We start from the raw sequence: 14,821 nt of genomic DNA, 5'->3' as shown, positions 1-14,821 counted from the left end.
GAGCCCGGCCGGGCTGGGCCTGGGCTTATAATTTTTTTCTCGGGCCGGACCTAGGCAAAATTTTAGGCTCATATTTTAGGCCGGGCCCGGGCCAAAATTTTTTATGGGCCCAACCCGAACCTGACTCGGCCCATGAGCACCTCTACCCTAAACTTGAGTCTAAAGTAAGTATATCGAAGCTTCCTGCACATCCATCTTATATATTTTAGTAATGGGCAAACATGTTCATTATTCTTCCAAGAAGATTCAAATTCTTTTTTTATTTTAAATTTCCAATACTACCCTTAGAGAATCTCAGTATATCAAATATTAATAAGCTCACATATTCTTTTTGTTACCCGTCCCTACCCCCGAATTTCTCAATGGAATAGCCGTTACCATCCCACCACCAAAAGCATAAAATCGAAACAAAAAACTTTAAAATACCTTTCCACGCTCCTTGTGAGGCGGTTACACGCACGCGTCAACTCCTTCGCCTGAATTTCCCGCCCACGCTCTCACCAAGCGCTTAAACCTAACTTCCCACTAAAGACAAAAACAAATTCCGCCGGGAAAAATGACGTGAGTTATCAAGACAAGGAAGGGAAGAAGGATGTGCGTAGGTTAAAAGGGAGGGGTGCGTAGGATAAGAAGCCACCTGGTGCGCACATTAGCGATAGTGGAAAGATGGGCAATTCTTTTTAATAATTAATAAATTTGTTTTTTTTAATATAATGTAAAAATTGTTAATGGTGTTGCTGTCGACTCAGTGTAGTGTGTAAGATCACGATAACACACAGACAAATGCAAAATGATAATTAGAAAAAGAAATTTATACGAAAGAATACAAATTATTATTAGTAGAAAAAAAGAATATTTTAAAAAGAAAATATAAAAGATTGGTGGAACAGTTTGAATGGGGTGTATTAAGGTGTGGTGCTCTCAGTAGGATTGATGTTGGGAGTGATGAGACTGAGGGCGATTTAGATACAAGAAGGAGCCATTGCTTGTTGAATTTCAACTTTTTTTTTTGTGCTGCTTTTGGACCTATAAATTTAGCGGGAAACTCTTTCTAACGACCCTTCAAACGAGAAGGTTGGTTTTCCCTTTTTCTTCTTCTTCTCTCTTTTTTGAAAAATTTTGGTGGGTGTTTGGTTTCCGGGAGAGTTGGGGGAGAAAAATAACACAAAAATATAACATTCAAAAACTGGTTAAGTTGTTTAAACAAAGGGTGTTTTCAAGTATTGTGTTTTTCCTTTGAATTAAACTTTTTTTCGGTTTAATTGGAGTTTTCTCTGTTATTTTTGTTTTTATGTAAGATGTAAATTAAGAGAAGTATTGAAATTTTTTGGGGTTAAGGAATGGGTTTTTATTCATTTACTTTTTTGGCTAATTTCTTTGGTTCTGGGTTTAGCATTTAATTGTTAGCCATGCATCTTTTATTTCTCTTTTCTCTATCTTGGATGATTTTTTTTTGGTGGAACTTTTGTTCAGAGGTGAAAAAATAGATGGGATAAATATTGATTATTAATCATGTTTCCTTTCAGATTTGATTTTCGAGTTTGCTGCTTTTTTTTTTTTCCATCTGTTGCTATTGAATGGCTCAAATAGAAGCTCTCAATTCTTCCTTATCCATATTCATATGCTTATGCATAATTTTATTTAAATGTTTTGGGTTTTCTTTGAATTCTTCTTTGTTTTATTCAACCTGTTGCGATTTTGCTTGGATCTACAATTATTTCACTGCTATGCAATCTACTTTTGAAGCAGAAGAAACTATTTTTTCTGCAAGTTTTGTTATTTGTTTTGTGCATATTAAGAAAGGTCCTATGGAAGAAAATCTTGCTAGTTTTGATGGTAATGAAGAATTTTAGGACTAGGAACAGGAGTAGCAATAGGTCCACCATGAACATAAGAGACAAGTGAACAGTGAGCTCCAATAATGAAAACAGTTGACAGCTTAAGACTGAGCTGGGTAGAGGAGAATCATAATTGGTTTTCAGTCTTTTCTCACACTTGGATACAAATAATCTGTGTTTTCTGAGAAGAAAGCACTAAATTTAAGTTGATTTTGCGTAATTGATTGCTCTTTAGTGGAATCATAAACAGGCCGGGGAAGCACAAAAAGATGTCATTGTCCATCCTTTACCAACTATTCTCTATTATCTATGACCTTGCACAGCAATCAGTGCTGTTGCCGATCCTACTATGCAGCATAGATTTATCTTCCTTAACTGTTAGGCTTCTATATGTCCAAATAAAAGGGTCTAATTGCCGATGCACAGTATTAAGTATCTTCAAAGGTTATTATGACTGAATTAGACTGGGGAGGGAGTGGGAACTTTAACTTGATGATAGAACATGTAATGCAAAGGGGGAAACGGAAAGAAAGATTATAGGAGCTTGCAGCAGTGTCCTGATTGTTGAAGCTGTGATACTTGCATAGGAGCTTTTAAATGATTCTTTTGAATTGAAGTTGAAGCTGAAAATCAAAGTTTAGATTGGGGCGATATTTTTCTTTCTATTTGTTGGTAGCATTTACTTCTTTTTCATTCATTCTTACAGTTAGGAACCACATTTTAGTTGTTTACACTTGCGTTCATGCCATGTTTGTTTGAGTGCCATGATGGGAGTAAGGGATTTACTGTTATTTTCTTTATACGATGTTGAATTCTTTAAATAAACTTCAATGGTGCCATTGAAGAGGTCACTAAGACTGGTTACACTCTCGTTGATGGTTCCATTATGGGGACCATTTTTAACAAGATTTGCTTACAATTTTAATCTTGAAAATCTTCCATTTCTCTTCCAATTTTTTGTGCATGGATGAGTTCTATATTTTAGTCGAAGCTTTTTATTTCCCTAATTCTAGTAGGACTAATGCAATAGTTACTTTTGATTTAAATCACGAATTTTTTTTTTCCTTCTAATTTTTCTTTCATGAAATTCTTTTATTTGCTTTCTCAAAGAGATAATTGATTCTAGTGAGCTTGTTGTCAGTATGATATTTAGGAAATAAAATATGTTTTTGAACATGCTTTTTCTTCTTTAGTTAAACCTCTTGATTTATCAAAGGGTGATTCTCAATTGAAAATGCCATTTATCTGATTGGGGTTGTCCTAAAATATGCAGCATCTTTGTGATTAGCTTTTATAATTATATTCTTTGTTGCCTGTTCGTTTTGTGCTTCTCCCCAAGCTTATACATACCTATGTCTTGTTTCTATCCAGACTTTAAGCTCTCAATGCCTATAATATCAATCTAACTTGTACAAAAGCTGCCACCATTATCAATTCCAGAAGCATGGACTTTCCATCCACCCAGTTTGTGCCTTCAAGAATGATGGGTACCTATGAGCCTATCCACCAGATTGGCATGTGGGGGGAAAATTTCAAGAGTATTGGCAATCCCAGTATATCTGCATCAGTGATTGTTGAAGTGGATAATAAGCTAGAAAACGAGGTGCAAATTTTTGAGGCATTATTATTTGCTTGGTAGTAAATCGCGTTTTATCTTATTTTGGAGACAAGTAACCATTTTTACTTGAAATTTTCAGTCTGAGACTGCTTCACATGAAATGCCAGTACCTTCTTGCAAGCATGACCAAGAAGCAAGTAAACCTTTTGATAAGGTACCAGTGAATTGCATGTGATGCTAATTGTTTGTTTCTTTTTGGATGTTAATGGATATAAAGGTTACAATATGCTCCAAGTCCCTGTACTCATTGTATATTTGGAATTTAGTCCCTCTACTTTTATTTTCACTTTTCAGATTTCAAAATTTAGGTTCAATAGTTAACACCGTAAAAATTCTTCTGTTAAATTAACTCGTATGACATGTTGAAATAAAAAATATCACATGGTAGCCATGTAACAAAAAAAAAAGGCCTAATGATTTTGAATTTAATAGAAGAATTCTAAGGATGTTAACAATTGAACTTGTATTCTTAAATCTGAAAAGTAGAGACTAATTTCTTTAAATAAAAGAAAGAGGACGAAATTCCAAATGCATGAAGAGTACACAGATCTGAAGCATATTTTAACCAGATATAAATATTGTTCTGTATCATGCTGAGCAATATCAGATAGACTGTATCTATTGGTTTGTTGAAAAAGTTTCCTACAAAATTGTAAAACATGGTATTACTTTCAGTTCTAAATTTCTAGGCTCAATTCTTTTTGATCATTTCTGCCATCCTTGCACTTTTTTATCTTGTAAACAAAGAAGCTCTTATTTTGCTGCTTTGAATTGTATTTTGTTCATTCTCGCTCCTATTTCCCGTTGTTTAGAAGACTTGTAGTTCGGAAATGTGGTCATTGCATTGCATAAAAGCTTTTATTTTTATTTTTCTTCTTTTTTAAGATGAGTCTAGGAGATGCAATTATGGTGTTTTCTGCCAAATATTTCGTGCATGTTAATGGCAGATGTTTTCTGATTTTATAATGTTAGCAAGGAGACCTTTTTCTTTTTTCAACTAGCTAATGAGGCCTTCTCTTTTGTTAATTTCTTGCCTTGTCAATGATGATCCAGTCCTTGAATTAACTTGCACAGTATCTAAACAAATCTAATTTAATGGAAAAATATATGTTCCCCAAATCTGTTTCATTCAGTAGCTGCTAAATTCATAGAATATCTCGTATTAATTGTTGTTTGGATATGATCTGTTTACCTTAAATAAGGGTCTAATCTGCTTTGTGCATAATGCCTTTAATATCTATAGATACAAAGACGTCTTGCACAAAATCGTGAGGCTGCTCGTAAAAGCCGTTTGCGGAAAAAGGTAAGTGGATGTTGGTTTGCACTGAAACAGATGGGCTGAAGGCAACATTCGAACTTCTGTAATAACTTGATTTGGAATTGCCTTTCAGGCATATGTTCAACAGTTGGAAAGTAGTCGTTTAAAGTTGATTCAATTGGAGAAAGAGCTTGAACAAGCAAGAGAACAGGTTTGAAGAAGATTAATATTGTTGCTATTTTTGTTTTTTTGTCATTTTAGAATTGTTTAAAGCTACTTAAGCAATAAAACTTTTGCAGCAGGGTCTTTATATTGGTGGAGGGTTAGAAGCTGGTCATCTTGGATTTTCCGGAGTAGTAAACCCAGGTTTGTTTGTCAAAATACTGGCAGTTATCTCTATTCTTTTGTATCTTTTGCTCCAAATATTCCTTTGTCTTGTTGAAATTCTATAAGATGCTTTAGTTGTTTCGATATCTGATGTTTCAAAACTACTATTTATACATATCGATATATGGTGAATTACATTTCATCCACCGCTAAATTTTGGTTTTGAACATTATTGAAAGAGTCGATTAAATACATTGTCAAGATAACAATTAAGTTGTAAGATGTTAATCATGTTTGTTATGTAGCATACCTTGGGAACAAATGTTAGTTGTTCTCGAATCAGAGGATCTGGCCTCTGCAACCTTGAGAGAGTCTTGGGCCCTTCAGACCTCATCTAATCCCATGTTGGGTTCATAGGACCATTTGTTAATGGAAGTAGTGGATCAGGTCTTGTCTCTATGCTAAGTGGCGATTCTTCACATAATATTCTCTCAAGTGCTTCCATGTCTTCCCGGAAAATCTTGTGAGAGAACAATGGTACCTTAAGCAGAATAGAAACTTTTTGAAAGCTAAAGTATGGCATTGCTCAAAAGTAAAGCAAACCTTATACACAAACTAAAAGCATCACTTACTCGAGGAAGTAGTGAAGATGGGGTAAAATGGGATAGGACAAAACCTAAGTCTATGAGCCAAATGACCTGCAATACATACCAATTAGGCTAGTTGTTAAAAAGGAAAGTAGATTAATTTAAGATATGCCAGTTGTAAGATTATTGTAATTTTAGAATAATTAATTTGTATAGATTAAGAAATGATTAAATTACTCCTAGATTGTTGGGTTGCTATTACCTATATATAGGTGTTGTATCACAATTGTAAATATATAAGAATAATATTCTTTTCTTATTACCCATATGGTTTCTATTTGGTATCAGAGCTGGAAATTTTTTCCTAACTTTTATAGAAACCCTAAAAATATTTTCAGTAGTTCTTAGCCATGTCTGAAACTTCATCAAACTCTACTTTCTCATCTGCCCAACCAAAATCTACTGGAAATCATGATTCCAACTCTGAGTTGCATTCTATTCAAATCACCAGTATCAATTTAAATGGTGATAATTTTTTGTGTTGGTCTCAATCTGTCTGAATGTATATTCGGGGGCGAGGAAAAATTGGCTACCTAACAGGAGATAAGGAAGCACTAGCAAAGGAGAACCCCTGTTATGCTCTTTGGGACCCTGAAATTCCATAATTATGACATGGCTTGTAAATTTAATGGAGAACGATATCGGTTCCAACTATATGTGCTATTCTACAACCAAAGAACTTTGGGATAATGTTAATCAGATGTATTTTAATTTGGGAAATCAGTCCCAAATTTATGAGTTAACTATAAAACTTGGAGAGATTCCTCAAGGAGAGGACAACATCACCAAGTATTGCAATTAATTGAAAAGACTATGGAAAGATTTGGATTTGTTTAATAATTATGAATGGAAGTCTCTAGAAGATTGCAAAAACTATAAAAAGATGGTAGAAGATCATCACATTTAGAAATTTATTGCTGGATTAAATGTTGAATTTGATAAAGTAAGGGGGAGAATTATAGGTTGATAGCCTCTACATCCAATTGGTGAAGTATTTGCAGAACTTAGAAGAGAAGAAAGTCGCTGAAACATGATGCTTGGAAAAAGGGAGACTACTGTACCACTTGAGAATTCAGCCCTAATGACTTCTGATGCCAATAAAGCCCAGCTGAGGCAGCAAGGACAAAAGTCTTAAGTGGTGTGATTTTTTGCTTCAGCCCTAATGACTTCTGATGCCAATAAAGCCCAGCTGAGGCAGCAAGGACAAAAGTCTTAAGTGGTGTGATTTCTGCAAAAAATCACGCCATACTCGAGAAACCTGTTGGAAAATTCATGGCAAACCGGAAAATTGGAAGAGTAAAAGATCCAGCGATAAACCTAATAATGTTTTTTCCTCTACTAGTGAAGCTGAGATAGGTTCGTTTAATAAAGAGCAACTAGATCAAGTTCTAAAACTGCTAAAATCAAATTCCTCATCCAGTATTCCTAGTGGTTCTCTCGCTCAAACAAGTAGCAACTCTAATGCTCTATCTTGTAGCCAAATTCTTTACCATGGATCATTGATTCAGGAGCTTGTGATCACATGACCTCTCTGTCACACTTGTTTGATACCTATTCACCCTATTCTATGAAAGAAAAAGTTAGAGTTGCAGATGGTAATTTTTTGTCTATTGCAGGAAAAGGAAAAATAAAATTTCAAAAGGTATACATCTTGAATCTGTTTTGATTGTTCCTAATTTTTCCTGCAATCTATTATCAAATAGCAAATTAACTAAAAATTCTAATTGCTATGTTGTTTTCTTTGATTCTCACGGTGAGGTTCGGGATCGGAATTCGAGGAGGATGATTGGCAGTGTTAGGATGATCGACGACCTATATTATTTTGATGATTATTGCTCTGCGAATAAAACAGCTCAAGGCTTGAGTGGTATTAGTTCAAGTTCTGTTCGTGACCAAATTATGCTTTGGCATCATAGATTAGGACATCCTAGTTTTTCTTATCTAAAATACTTGTTTCCAGATCTGTTTAAAAACTTGAATTTTTCTTCTTTTCAATGTGAGAGTTGTGTTTTATCTAAAAGTCATCTTGCAACTTATCTTACAAAACCATATCATGCATCAAAACTGTTTTACCTAATTCATAGTGATGTGTGGGGACCTTCCAAGGTTACCACCATGTTTGGAAAAAAATGATTTATAACTTTTATTGATGATCATACTTGTCTATGTTGGGTCTACTTGATATGAAAAATCAGAACTAAAGAATGTGTTTCAAGAATTTTATAAAATGGTTGAAAACCAATTTCAGTCTAAAATCAGCATTCTTTGTTCTGATATTGGAACTGAATATTTCAATGTTTATTTGGGAATTTTTTTAAAAGATAAATGCATTTTACATCAGTCACTTGTTGTGATACTCCTCAACAGAATGAAATTGCAGAAAGAAAAAATAAACATTTACTTGAAGTGGCTCGTGCCATTATGTTTTCTATGCTCGTTCCAAAATATTTGTGGGGAGAAGCTATTTTGACTACACCATATCTTATCAATAGGCTGCATACTCGTGTTCTAAAATATGTCACGCCTGTAGATCATTTTAAAAGGTTTTTTCCTGAGTGTAGAATCTATTCAAATCTATCATTAAAAATTTTTGGGTGCACTTTTTTTGTTCACATACCTAACAGGTTTCGCTCTAAACTTGATCCGAGAGTAGAAAAATGTGTTTCATTGGGTATGCTCCGAGCAAGAAAGGTTATAAGTGTTACAATCCAGTAGCTAAAATTTTTTTTGTAAGCATGGATGTCACATTTTTTGAAAACCAGCTTTAATTTCCTACAAAATTTTTTTAGCAAGAAAGAGAAGTGAAAAATTTTTGAAAAAGTTCTACACTCTTGCCAAATCCTGTTTTTAATGATTTATCATCATCTCTAGAAAAAGTAACTCAAGATGTTAGCCATAAGGAACATCCTAATCAATTACATGAGTCACGAACAGGGGGAGAAATACTACAAAAGGATAAAATCACTCTTGAACTTGAGCTCTTGGTTTATTCACGGAAAAAGACTTAGAAAAAGGGTAATGAGTTGCCGATCAATCTACCACAAAACCATTCAAAATCCTTGGGGGAAAGTTCTACACCTGATTCTGGTAATCTCGATCCTATTTTGACTTCTCAACCTTTTTCTGTTTCTGTCTCTAATTCTGATTCATCTCTTTCCAACAAACCTTTTGATCTTGACATCTCTATAGCCCTTAGAAAGGGAACTCGAACTTGTACCCAACATCCTATTAGTAATTATTTATCCTGCAATAGGCTTTCAACTCGTCATAGAGCATTTGTTAGTAAATTGTCTAACGTGCTTGTTCCGAGAACTATTCAGGAGGTTTTAAATGATCCGAATTGGAAGTCAACAGTTATGGAGGAAATGAATGCTTTGAAGTAGAACGGTACTTGGGAGATAGTAAATTTACCCAAAAATAAACAAATTGTGGGATGTAAATGGATATTCAACATGAAATGCAATGCTGATGGAAATATAGAAAGGTATAAGGCAAGACTCGTCGCTAAAGGGTTCACTCAAACCTTTGGCATTGATCATCAAGAAAATTTTGCTCCCGTTGCGAAACTCAATTCAATTTGAGTTTTATAGTCCTTGGCTGTGAATCAAAATTGGCCCTTACACCAGTTGGATATTAAGAATGCTTTTTTAAATGGGGGTTTAGAAGAAGAAGTCTAAATGAGTTTACCTCTGGGTTCTGATAAAGGGTTAGGAGAAAATAAAGTCTGTAGGTTAAGAAAATCTTTATATGGGCTCAAATAGTCACTTAGAGCTTGGTTTGAACGGTTTGGAAGGACGGTAAAAGCTCTTGGTTATTGTCAAAGTTAAGCAGATCATATCATGTTTTACAAGCATTCAAATATAGGAAAAATAGCTATTTTGATTGTGTATGTGGATGACATAATCTTGACAGGTGATGATCATATTGAACTAGAGAAGTTAAAGAAAGGATTGGCTGAACAATTTGAGATAAAAGAACTAGGAGCACTCAAATATTTCCTTGGGATGGAGTTCTCTCGATCTAAAGAAGGTATTTTTGTTTCTCAATGCAAATATACTCTGGACTTGCTTAAAGAGACAGGTTTGCTTGGATGTAAAGCAGCTGAAACCCCATTTGAACCCAACCTGAAATTGGAGCATGTTGAAGGTGAAAATGTGGTGAATGTTGATAAGTTTCAAAGACTGGTTGGGAGGTTACTTTACTTATCCCATACACGTCCAGATATTACATTTGCTGTAAGTAAAGTAAGTCAGTTCATGCACTCACCAGGACAAATCATTTTGAAGCTATATACAAAATTCTAAGATATCTAAATGGGACTCTTGGTAAGGGGTTATTGTTTAAAAGACATGAACATTTGTTGGTAGAAGTCTACACTGATGCCGATTGGGTTGGAAACACTATTGATCGAAAGTCTACATCAGGTTATTGTACTTTCATTGGAGGAAATTTAATCACTTGGAGAAGTAAAAAGCAAAATGTGGTAGCTAGAAGTAGTGCCAAAGCTGAATTTAGAGCAGTTGCCCATGGTATTTGTGAAGTTTTGTGGATTAAAACCCCTGCAACCTTAGTGAAACCTGTAGGATGACACTTCAAAAGAAACATGACCTGGCCATTTCTTGGCTTTGGAGAAAAAGGTATTCAAACTTTCTCTCAAATTGCAGCTAACTTGATTTCCTCACAAGTAAAAGGATCTCAACAGTTAAACATCTTCCATTGGACATTACAAGTTTTCCTAGAGAAGTTACATGTTGTTAATGAAAGACCTTAACTTCTTTTAAGAATTGAGTTTCTACTTAGCTGAAGATCATACATCGTATTGTATGAATAAGCTATCAAAAGCTTCACTCTTTTGATTGAAACTGAGCTAAATTCTTTATTTATATGCTGTAGAAACACGTTAGTCTTCGATATTAACAGTGTTATTGTTAGACCACCTTGAAAATTTTTTTGTAGTATATGAAGGTTCATTGACAACTCTCTCATGTATTGAATGCAATCTTTCAATGATATGTTCTTCGATGCCCTTTTCTTCTGGTTTCAAGTTAATGTTCATTCTTTAATGTTTTCAATGATTAGCCTGTCTAAGGATTCTGCAGGGATTGCTGCGTTTGAGATGGAGTACAAACATTGGATGCAAGTACAAAACAGACAATTAGGTGAACTGAGAACTGCTTTGAATGCCCAGATAAGTGATATTGAGCTTCGCATAGTTGTAGAAAATGGCATGAGCCACTATTTTGAACTTTTCCGCATGAAATCAACCGTTGCCAAGGCAGATGTTTTCTATGTGATGTCTGGTACGTGGAAAACATCAGCAGAGAGATTTTTCTCATGGATTGGTGGATTTCGGCCTTCAGAACTTCTTAAGGTGATGCATAATATAGTTTAATTAACTGTAGATCATAGCATTCCTGTTTAAGGGGAGGAGAACCTATATGAGAGGACCTAACTGCAAATTATTCCTGCAGGGTGGCATTGATGAAAACTTAGATGAATGACTATCTATATGGATGTATGTGCAAATAATTCCTATGGATGTGTGCTTGCATTTTGTCTGAATTTTGGGTGTTTTTCTCTTTCAGTTTATAGGTTTTGCCTTTCTCTGTTCTTAATCCTTTGCAATTGCTCTCTTCTAGGGTTTTCCAGGATTTCTGCATCAAAAACTAAATATTTAGTATCTTGGATCACTGAATTTGACCAGTAGTTACCCTTATGTTGGTTCTGCTTGGTCTTTTCACCCACATGATTACAGAACAATTGAGGTCATTGGTTAATCAATTCTGCTTTAAACAATGTTAAACTTGGATGTCAGTGTTGGATACAAGAATGTGTCCAACATGAGTATGTTCAGTTCTTTTTAAAAGTTTTTCATGTATTTAGAGGATCATATCCTTTATCCATCTAAGCATCAGATATGGGTACTTAAATAAAGAGTCGAAGCAACATAAGCTGTAATAAACTAACTCTGTAATCCCATATTACTTGATGGACATAATTTTCTTGTATTTTTCATTGGAATTCTGGTCCAAGCTCTATCACTAAATATGGAATCTTTTTATTTATTTTTTTATTTTTGTGATCATATGTTGATTACAGGTGCTCGTGGCTCAGCTAGACCCCTTGACAGACCAGCAAATTTTTGAAGTTTGTAACCTGAAACAATCATGTCAGCAAGCTGAAGATGCCCTTTCGCAAGGCATGGAGAAACTCCAGGAGACTGTATCTGCGACTTTAGCAGCTGGTCAACTGGGCCAAGGTACATACTTTCCTCAGGTGGCTATGGCAATGGAGAAGTTAGAAGCTCTAGTCTGCTTTGTGAACCAGGTAATGATTGCATCATCCATGGTCTCATGGGCTTAATACAAACTATTTTAGTTTTTCCTCGCATTTGCTCTTATCTTAGTTATTTTACCTGTGACTGCCACTTGTATTTCACATACATTAAAGATATGAGTAGTGGAAGTATGAATTTAAGATCCTCCAAATATGAAAAACGTAAAAAGAATTAAATACACATATTTGATACATACACGTGTTTTGAATCTCACAATGAATGTAAGTCCATGGTCTACATCATCGTTGTTTCTTTTGTATTGTGAAATGATGTTTAAATATAGGCTGCACCAACTATGATGGGTAATATTGGTTAAATTGTATCCTTGGAATTTTCTCCGTATGTTTTTCATGAAACCTAGGGTTTCCTAGACCTTAAGGTGCAAACTGCCAGTCTTGGTCAATGAATTTTTTGTTGTGAACTATGTTGCCAGATACAGATATGAGTCCAACATGGTTATATTAAACTTTTTGGAAGTTTTTCATATGCTTGGAGGATCGTACCCCATATTCATGTTTACTAGAATCCTGTTTAGGAGAATTTTTTGAATTCGAATCCACATGACAAAATCTTGTTAATGTTTTGGATATGAAAAAGAGGAAATCTGGGTGATGTTTTGAAGCTTCAACTAATGTCTAATATTTTTCTATGTGCAGGCTGACCACCTACGGCAAGAAACACTACAACAGATGTCTCACATCCTAACAACTCGACAGGCAGCTAGAGGCTTGCTTGCTTTGGGAGAATACATCCAACGTCTTCAAGATTTGAGTACACTATGGGCTACCCATCCTCGTGAACCTGCCTAGCCTTACAGTAGAAGATATTGGATGATCACTGCAAGAACTGTTCGTCCTGCAAACAGACATGCCTTTTGGTAAATGCCATTATAAAGATAAGTAGCATCGATTTATGCAGTCCACATTTTTTTGAAGCAGCTTATCAGAAAACTGAGGTCTGAGATGTTGAACATATGAATAATTAATTTTACTTGGGGAAGGTTGAGATCAAATCGATTTTCAATGCTTTATTGTACATTATGTATAATCTTAAAAGTGTGTATATACATAGGTTCTACATTTGAGTCATATATAGCAGTTGAAACTTCTATGCAAAATTTATTGTTCTTTCTGTATCATGGACATGGCCAATGCTAATTGTCAAAAGTTGCACATGCATTGGATCATTCATTGGATGTTAATAAAGTTTCACTTAATATTAATTCAATGCTTCTTAACATACTTACAATCTGAAAAGCACAAAATATGTTGTTTTCATTGTAGTGGCTGCGATCTATATTGCTCTGCCCATTCAGTTTTTATAAGTTTTGGTGTATCTAACACATATTTAGACTTGGGTATGCAACTATGATCCTCCAACATGGAAAAAATAAATTGAAATACCAGTATCAAACACATACTTGTATAAAAAACTTATAACCTAGAAAGATAGGTTGATATTTCTGATGGACAAATTTAAAATTGTTGATACAAAAGAGATTCATCCTAAAAATAAGAATGCAGAGGTTCAGACCCCATACGCAATGTTTTAAACTACAAAGGACTACTTTAATATACCTAAAAGCCTAGATGGCCAAAAAGAAGGAGAATTCTTAATGCTCAGGAATCGAGTAAATTGGCTATTCTATGCAATTCAAAATGGTAAGGTTGTTTGAACCAGGTCAATTGGATCGAGAACTGTTCAAGGTATTAATTTAGAGAAGGGCATTAAATCGATTGATCTAGGAATTGGTATAGGTTGGTTGAACCAAGCTATGGAACCAGATTTTTATTTTAAGATTTTTAATGATTTATTCAATTGAACCAAATGGGTTGATTGTGGTACCCCACACCTGGCCCGAACGATGGACTCGGGAACCGGTACTGGTTGGTTGAACTAAAATTTTAATATTTTTTTTATAATTTTTAATGATTTATTTAATCAAACCAGACAGACCAGCTGTGGCACCCCACACCCAGCTCAAATAGTGGACCCGAATGCGGAACATCACATTCTGTTGCCGGAGCAACTTAGATTCCAATCTTACATTTCTTTACAATATGAAAATAATTTTTTTTAATTTATAAATCCATCAAAAATAGACAAGTTACGAGAGCTTTAAAAATATTTTTGAAACATCTCCTGGTTCAAGTTGTGCCTACAAAAGTTATTGTGAAACTTTGGAAAAGTTATGAAAACTTGTGTTGAAACAATCAGTGGAGTCATGATGTTGAAACATGAGAAGTCACGACGTCATTGACTGTTTGGCAACATCATGACATGAAGAGAACAATGTCATGGCATTAAAAAACAAAGTCATGACGTCGATGTTTGGTGGTCACGATGACACTTGCTGTGTACCCTTAAAACATGCCAATTGGTTCAATAAGTCATACAAAATGGCTCCTAGCATATGCCTAGACATTATTGCACTGCATGAAGCATCAATGTTAATTTGCTCACCCTTCTTTAATTTCTTATGCCTAGACATGATTTTTTTTATGTATTTGGCATATTTTAGGATTTTATTGATTAATTCTAGGAGTGGATAATTAACATTAAAGGATTTAAATAAGTTTTAAAAACTTACAAATTTCACTTCGTCCCTTCTCTACTTGTCCTACAACCTCGATGAGAATGGTATCTACTTCATGACAGGATCAAAATTTTTTCGCGATTACCGGCACAACTACTGATTCGGCTACCTTTTCAATTAGCTCATCAGGTTTATTTTCGTAAATGGGATCATCCACAATATCCTTTAAATTATAGTTTTTTGGATGGGTTCACTCGAGT

At 34.7% G+C, this 14,821-nt stretch overlaps 1 protein-coding gene across 5 annotated transcripts; it reads left to right on the top strand.

The window, feature by feature from the left end:
• Positions 1-729: 729 nt before the first annotated feature.
• LOC107945517 (transcription factor TGA1) lies at positions 730-13,247 on the top strand. Of its 5 annotated transcripts, none has more exons than XM_016879565.2 (10): positions 730-1,074; positions 3,210-3,441; positions 3,536-3,610; positions 4,700-4,759; positions 4,848-4,925; positions 5,017-5,080; positions 9,601-9,717; positions 10,788-11,059; positions 11,788-12,015; positions 12,682-13,247. In XM_016879565.2, exons 2-10 carry the CDS (start codon positions 3,283-3,285, stop codon positions 12,832-12,834), a joined length of 1,206 nt encoding a protein of 401 aa, XP_016735054.2. In that variant the 5' UTR covers positions 730-1,074; positions 3,210-3,282; the 3' UTR covers positions 12,835-13,247. The 5 variants fall into 5 exon arrangements, with proteins under 5 accessions (XP_016735054.2, XP_016735056.2, XP_016735052.2 ...); XM_016879563.2 differs by having other exon boundaries at positions 745-1,074; positions 5,014-5,080; XM_016879564.2 differs by lacking the exon at positions 730-1,074 and adding an exon at positions 1,718-2,510 and having other exon boundaries at positions 5,014-5,080.
• Positions 13,248-14,821: the final 1,574 nt, after the last annotated feature.

The sequence above is a fragment of the Gossypium hirsutum genome, chromosome D12, assembly GCF_007990345.1.
Source record: "Gossypium hirsutum isolate 1008001.06 chromosome D12, Gossypium_hirsutum_v2.1, whole genome shotgun sequence".
NCBI classification, from domain to species: domain Eukaryota; kingdom Viridiplantae; phylum Streptophyta; class Magnoliopsida; order Malvales; family Malvaceae; genus Gossypium; species Gossypium hirsutum.
Note: the sequence above shows the minus strand (reverse complement) of the source record. Positions and strands in the feature narration are given on the sequence as shown.

Coding starts and splice junctions, on each gene's coding strand:
- LOC107945517 (XM_016879563.2), top strand. CDS start 3,283: ATGGACTTTCCATCCACCCAGTTTGTGCCTTCAAGAATGATGGGTACC. Junction 3,611..4,699: donor CAAGTAAACCTTTTGATAAG/GTACCAGTGAAT, acceptor TAATATCTATAG/ATACAAAGACGTCTTGCACA. Junction 11,060..11,787: donor GGCCTTCAGAACTTCTTAAG/GTGATGCATAAT, acceptor TGTTGATTACAG/GTGCTCGTGGCTCAGCTAGA.